Raw genomic sequence first — 7162 nt, forward strand, 5'->3', positions numbered from 1 at the left:
CCATGAAAATATTTAAAATGACAAAAAGTATACATCTGAACTCCTCACATGGAGAAAAAGAAGAACCCAAAAAATACGAATATTGGAGGAAAATTCCAAAATCCTACAAGAGAGAAAAAAAAAAGCTAAAACGATCCGAAAACGGAAAAATAAACACTTTAAAAAAGTGAAAATATATTCTAGAATTCAAAAAAAGGCAGATAAGAAGAGAGAAAGAGATAGATAGATAGATAGATAGATAGATAGAGAGAGAGAGAGAGAGAGAGAGAGAGAGAGAGAGAGAGAGAGACAGAGACAGAGACAGAGACAGAGACAGAGAAAGAGAAAGAGACAGAGAGAAAGAGAAAGAGACAGAGAGAAAGAGAGAGAGAGGGAGAGAGAGAGAGAGAGACAGAGAGAGAGAGAGAGAGAGAGAGGAGAGAGAGAGAGAGAGAGAGAGAGAGAGAGAGAGAGAGAGAGAGAGAGAGAGATAGACAGACAGACAAAGACAGAGAGAGAGAGGGGGGGGGGGGAAGAGACTCAACCCCCCCCCCAAAAAAAAAAAAAAATCATAAAAAAGCTAAGATTTATTCTGCTTGCCAGATGCCATGATGAAAATGTAACAGAATAATATGAATCAAAATTTTGCAAAATCATGCTATGCGTAAATGATGCTTCTACAGTAATAATCATTCAAAGTGTAATAAAAAAAATATATATAAAGAAAATTAATTACATTTCATTCATAGTGTAATGAAAAAAAAATGATAATTTTAATAACATAATGAAATCAATGAAATATAACGATACAAAATAACGGATCTGAATGACGACAATACAAAAAGATGATAAAACACAAGAAACAGAGAGATAATTCGAATGCCTATTTCCCAGAACAAGAGAGTCTGCAATGAACCGAAATTCGTTATACAGATTTATTCAACGTGAGAACGGAGTGGAGAGACAGCAATACTCTCGTATGCAGACGATATAGAGTTTGACCTTTGACCTTCTAAAAGAGATGTCTGTCTGTATCATTCCCTTGATAGTGTAGTTCGTCTGTTTTCTATCCATCTTCACTTCTCTCTGACTTTGGCTCTGTCTCTAGCTTTATCTCTGTCTCTGTCTCTGTCTCTATCTCTTTCACTATCTCTCTCTTTCTCTATATCTGGCTCTATCTCTCTCTCTGTCTCGATCACTGTCTCTCTCTCTCTGTGTTTCTATCTCTTTCTCTGTCTCTGTCTCTCTCTCTCTCTCTCTCTCTCTCTCTCTCTCTCTCTCTCTCTCTCTCTCTCTCTCTCTCTCTCTCTCTCTCTCTCTCTCTCTCTCTCTCTCTTTCTCTCTCTCTATCTCTCTATCTCTCTCTCTATCTCTCTATCTCTCTATCTCTCTCTCTATCTCTCTCTATCTTTCTCTCTGTCTCTATCTCTCTCTGTCTCTATCTCTCTGTCTCTATCTCTCTCTGTCTCTATCTCTCTCTGTCTATATCTCTGTATCTGTCTCTGTCTCTGTCTCTATCTCTATCTCTCTCTGTCCCTATCACTGTCTCTATCTCTCTCTGTCTCTGTCTCTGTATCTGTATCTGCCTCTATCTCTTTCTCTGTCTCTATCTCTATCTCTGTCTCTCTATCTCTTGTTTCTTGCACTGTCTCTGTCTCTGTCTCCTGTCTCTGTATCTGCCTCTATCTCTCTCGTCCCTATCTCTGTCGCTGTCTCTGTCTCTGTCTCTATCTCTGTCTGTCTCTTTCTCTGTTTCTAGCTCTGTCTTTAGTTTCTAGCTCTGTCTCTACACTCTATCCCTATCTTATTGTCTGCATGTCTCTCTCTATATCTCTGTCTCTATCATTAAGACTCTTTCCTTCTCTCCCTTTCTCACCACTCACCGATCACTGAGCCGCCCTCAGAGGCCCTAGCACGCCACTCTTCACCACCACCATTCACCACAGATCCTGGAGCTCCCCGGGAGGCCCTAGCACCCGCACCACTCTCACCACCACCATTCCTCACCACCGATCCTGGAGCGCCCCCGGGAGGCTCTAGCACGCCACTCTCACCACCACCATTCACTACCGATCCTGAGCCCTCTGGGAGGCTCCCTAGGCATGCCAATCTCAACACCACTCCTCACCACCACCGATCCTGAGCCCCAGGGAGGCCCTAGCACACCACTCTCACCACCACCATTCACCACTACGATCCCTGAGCCCCCGGGGAGGCCCCTAGCACGCCACTCTCACACACCACCATTCACCACCGATCCTGAGACCCCGGGAGGCCCTAGCACGCCCACTCTCACCACCACTCCTCACCACCAATCCTGAAAGTTCTCCCAGGGAGGCCCTAGCACGCCACTCTCACCACCACCATTCACCACCGATCTCTGAGCCCCCGGGAGGCCATAGCACGCCACCTCTCGCCACCACCACCATTCACCACAGATCCTGAGCGCTTCCCGGGAGTCTCCCTAGCACGCCACTCTCACCACCACCATTCACACCACCTGATCCTGAGCCCCCAGGGAGGTCTCCCTAGCACTGCCTCTCTCACCACCACCATTCACCATACAGATCCTGAGCCCCCGGGGAGGCCATAGCACGCCACTCTCGCCACCACCATTCACTACCTGGATCCTGGAGCGCCCCGGGAGGCCACGTAGCACGCCTCTCTCACCACCACCATTCACCACAGATCCTAGCATGAGCCCCCGGAGAGGCCCTAGCACGCCACTACCACCACCATTCTACCACCGATCCTGAGCCCCCGGGAGGCAGCCCTAGCACGCCACTCTCACCACACACCATTCACCACCTGATCCTGGGAGCCCCTGGGAGGCCCCTAGCACGCCTCTCTCACCACCACCATTCACCCACAGAATCCTGAGAGCTCCCTGGGAGGTCTCCCTAGCACGCCCACTCTCACCACCACCATTACACCACCGATCCCTGAGCCCCCGGGAGGCCCTAGCACGCCACTTCTCACCACCACCATTCACCACCGATCCTGAGCCCCCGGGAGGCCCTAGCACGCCTCTCTCACCTCACCACCATCTCACCTACAGATCCTGAGCCCCCGGGAGGTACCCTAGCACGCCACTCTCACCACCACCATTCACTACCGATCCTGAGCCCCCGGGAGGCCCTAGCACGCCACTCTCACCACCACTCATTCACCACCGATCCTGGAAGGCCTCCCCTCCCGGAGGCCCTAGCACGCCACTCTCACCACCACCATTCACCACCGATCCTGGAGTCTCCCCGGGAGGCTCTAGCACGCCACTCACCACCACCATTCACCACCTGCGATCCCTGAGCCCCTGGGAGGCCCTAGCACGCCACTCTCACCACCACCATTCACCACAGATCCTTGGAGCTCCCCGGGAGGCCCTAGCACGCCACTCTCACCACCACCATTCACTACCGATCCTGGAGCCCCCCGGGAGGCCCTAGCACGCCACTCTCACCACCACCATTCACCACCGATCCAGAGTTCTCCCCAGGAGGTCCCTAGCACGCCACTCCTCACCACCACCATTCACCACCAATCCTGAGTCCCCCGGGAGGCCCTAGCACGCCTCTCTCACCACCACCATTCACCACCAATCCTGAGCCCTGGGAGGGGGCCCTAGCATGCCACCACTCTCACCACTGCACCATCTCACCACTGATCCTGAGCTCCCTGGGAGGCATCCTAGCACCGCCACTCTCACCACCACCATTTCACCACCAATAATCCTGAGCTCCCCCAGGGAGGCCCTAGCACGCCTCTCTCACCACCACCATTCACCACCAATCACCTGAGCCCCCGGGAGGCCCTAGCATGCCACTCTCACCACCACCATTCACCACTGGATCCTGGAGTCCCCCGGGAGGCCCTAGCATGCCACTCTCACCACCACCATTCACCACCCTTGATCCTGGAGCCCCCGGGAGGCCCTAGGCATGCCCACTCTCACCACCACCATTCACCACAGATCCCTGAGCCCCCGGGAGGTCCCCCTAGCACGCCACTCTCACCACCACCATTCACCACCGATCCTGAGCCCCCGGGAGGCCCTAGAGAACACGCCACTCTCACCACCACCATTCACCACCGGGATCCTGAGTGCCCCCCGGGAGTGCCTCCGCCTAGCACGCCACTCTCACCACCACTCCTCACCACCAATCCTGTGCCCCCGGGAAGCCCTAGCACGCCACTCTCACCACCACTCCTCACCACCAATCCTGTGCCCCCGGGAAGCCCTAGCACGCCACTCTCACCACCACTCCTCACCACCAATCCTGAGCCCCCGGGAGGCCCTAGCACGCCACTCTCACCACCACTCCTCACCACCAATCCTGAGCCCCCGGGAGGCCCTAGCATGCCACTCTCACCACCACCATTCACCACCGATCCTGAGTCCCCGGGAGGCCCTAGCACGCCACTCTCACCACCACCATTCACCACAGATCCTGAGCCCCCGGGAGGCCCTAGCACGCCACTCTCACCACCACCATTCACCACAGATCCTGGGAGCTCCCTGGGAGGCCCTAGCACGCCACTCTCACCACCACTCCTCACCACCAATCCTGAGCCCCCGGGAGGCCCTAGCACGCCACTCTCACCACCACCATTCACCACCAATCCCAATTAGTATGATCTGCTCATTTTACCTGTTTGTCCTTTGTTGTATTTCTTATACGGTAAAAACATTATCATCATTATCACTAATTTCTTCCCCAACCCGCCTTCGAGTGGAAATATATGAAGTAATCTCGAGGTATTCAGAGAACGCATACCTCCGCCAGAGCAACAGGGCCATTAAAATGATATAAAAAACATTCAGATTTAAAGAATTACGCTAAAATCAACCCTTTCTCAAGCACACTGGTGACGTCCGCGTTTCCTTATCTCGCAATGCTAACGAATCCTCTAAAAAAATTCCTGGATCCAAATCATGATCCGAATCGCCACCAAAATTTAATGGCATCTAAGCTGGACTAAGACACAACTCTGGTAAAGAGAGAGAGAGAGAGAGAGAGAGAGAGAGAGAGAGAGAGAGAGAGAGAGAGAGAGAGAGAGAGAGAGAGAGAGAGAGAGAGAGAGAGAGAGAGAGAGAGAGAGAGATCTTAATATGTTTATAACTTTTTGAGTTATCCTGCTAGCCAATCAACCAACCAACAAAACTGCCAAAAAAAAAAGAAGAAAAAGACATAGCCTCCTTGGCGAAGGTGATAAAGGCTGCAAATGCACATTAATTTGTCCTCAAGAGAGCCTTTCGTATATATATATATATATATATATATATATATATATATATATATATATATATATATATATATATATATTAGCTCAACCATTTCAATATATTTCTAACTCCCACACCCCACTCCCTCCCCACTCCTCTCTTTCCCTTCCTTCTCCTGTTCCCTCCCCTTCCCTCCTCCCTCCCTTCCCCACTATCTCCCTTTTCTTTCTCCTCTTTCCCTCTTTCTTCTTCCTCGTCATCTCCCCTCCTTTCCCCTTGACTCTCTCTCTCTCTCCTTTCATTTCCCCATCCCTCTTCCTTTTCCCTTTTCTCCCCTCTCCCTCTCCCTCCGTCTCCTTTCCCACCCCATCCTCTCTCCTCTCTCCCTCCTTCCCCTCTTCTATCTCCCCCTCTATCCCCACTTCCCCCTTCCCCTTCCTCCCCTCTCACTCCCCTCCTCCTCTTCTTCCTCTCCTCTCCCTTCTTCCCCTCTCTATCTCCCTCTATCCTCCCCCCCCCCATTTCCCCCCTCTCCCCTCCTTCCTCTTCTCCCTTCTCACTCCTCTCCCCTTCCCCCACCCCCTTTCCTCTCTCCCTCCTCCCCCTCCCCCTCTCCCCTCACCCCAACCAGGCCAACGGGGGGGGGGGGGGGGCAATATGCAATCTGTTAAATGGACGATTGTTATCTCCGCCAAGGTTATATTTTTGGTCGCAGTGGTTAGTTGGTTTGTCTGTTCGTTCGTTGGTCAGCAGGATAACTAAAAAAAAAAAAAAAGCTATGAATAGATTTTATTATTTTTTTCATTTTTCTTTATTTTTATTTAGTTGTTTATTTTTTATTTTATTTATCTTTTTTTGTCAGAGATGCCATTAGGTATTAGTGACGATCTGGAAAGTAATTATTCGTTTTTTATCAGGATAACCCAAAGAGTTATGAACAGATTAAAAAAAAAATCTTTTACCAGAGGTGTGTTTTAGTCTAAGATCGTGATCCAGATCCGGGTTAAAAAAAAAAATTAATTGCAACATTACTTCCTGTTGCCTTTCCTCCTCAAAGGTTATGTTTACGGACGTTACCTTTTCCCTTTTCTCCTCTCTCCCCCTCTCTCCGTCTCCTTCCTCACCCCGTCCTCTCTCCTTCCTCCTCTTTGCCCTCTCCTTCCATCCCACTTCTCTTCCCTTTTCTCCCCTCTCACTGTCCCTCCGTCTCCTTCCTCACCCCGTCCTCTCTCCTCCCTCCTCTTTGCCCTCTCCTTCCATCCCACTTCTCTTCCCTTTTCTCCCCTCTCCCTCTCCCTCCACAGCTCTCCTTCCTCACCCCGTCCCTCTCTCCCTCCCTCCTCCTCTTTGCCCTCTCAACCATCCCCCTTCTCTCTTCCCCTTCCTCCTCCCCTCTCTCCTCTCCCCCCCTCCGTCTCCTTCCTCACCACGTCCTCTCTCCTTCCTCCTCTTTGCCCTCTCCTTCCATCCCACTCCTCTTCCCTTTCCTCCCCTCTCCCTCTCCCTCCGTCTCCTTCCTCACCCCGTCCTCTCTCCTCCCTTCTCTTTGCCCTCTCCTTCCATCCCACTCCTCTTCCCTTTTCTCCCCCTCCTCCCTCTCTCCTCCGTCTTCCTTCCACTCACCCCTGTCCTCTCTCCTTCCTCCTCTTTGCCCTCTCCTTCCATCCTCCTCCTCCTTCCCCCTTTTCTCCCCCTCTCCTCCCTCTCTCTCCGTCTCCCTTCCTCACCCCGTCCCTTCCTTCTCTTCCTCCTCTTTGCCTTCTCCCTTCCATCCCACTCCTCTTTCCCTTTTCTCCCTCTCCCCTCTCTCCGTCTCCCTCCTTCCTCACCCTGTCCCTTCTCTCCTCCCTCCTCCTCTTTGCCCTCTCCTTCCATCCCACTCCCTCTTCCCTTTTCTCCCCTCTCCTCTCTCTCTCCGTCTCCTCTCCTCCTTCCGTCCCTCTCTCCTTCCTCCTCTTT

At 51.7% G+C, this 7162-nt stretch overlaps 1 protein-coding gene across 1 annotated transcript; it reads left to right on the forward strand.

Moving 5' to 3' along the window:
- Positions 1–2081: 2081 nt before the first annotated feature.
- LOC138867520 (uncharacterized) lies at positions 2082–3425 on the forward strand. The gene is made up of 4 exons (XM_070143375.1): positions 2082–2253; positions 2512–2691; positions 2884–2994; positions 3115–3425. Exons 1-4 carry the CDS (start codon positions 2082–2084, stop codon positions 3423–3425), a joined length of 774 nt encoding a protein of 257 aa, XP_069999476.1.
- Positions 3426–7162: the final 3737 nt, after the last annotated feature.

The sequence above is a fragment of the Penaeus vannamei genome, chromosome 30 (assembly GCF_042767895.1).
Source record: "Penaeus vannamei isolate JL-2024 chromosome 30, ASM4276789v1, whole genome shotgun sequence".
Lineage (NCBI taxonomy): Eukaryota > Metazoa > Arthropoda > Malacostraca > Decapoda > Penaeidae > Penaeus > Penaeus vannamei.

Excerpts from the sequence above, each read along its gene's own strand:
- LOC138867520 (XM_070143375.1), top strand. The coding sequence starts at position 2,082 with ATGCCAATCTCAACACCACTCCTCACCACCACCGATCCTGAGCCCCAG. Across the intron at positions 2,254-2,511 it reads CGATCCTGAGACCCCGGGAG|CACTGCCTCTCTCACCACCA; the intron begins GCCCTAGCACGC and ends AGGTCTCCCTAG. Across the intron at positions 2,995-3,114 it reads CGATCCTGAGCCCCCGGGAG|GCCCTAGCACGCCACTCTCA; the intron begins GCCCTAGCACGC and ends AGCCCCCGGGAG.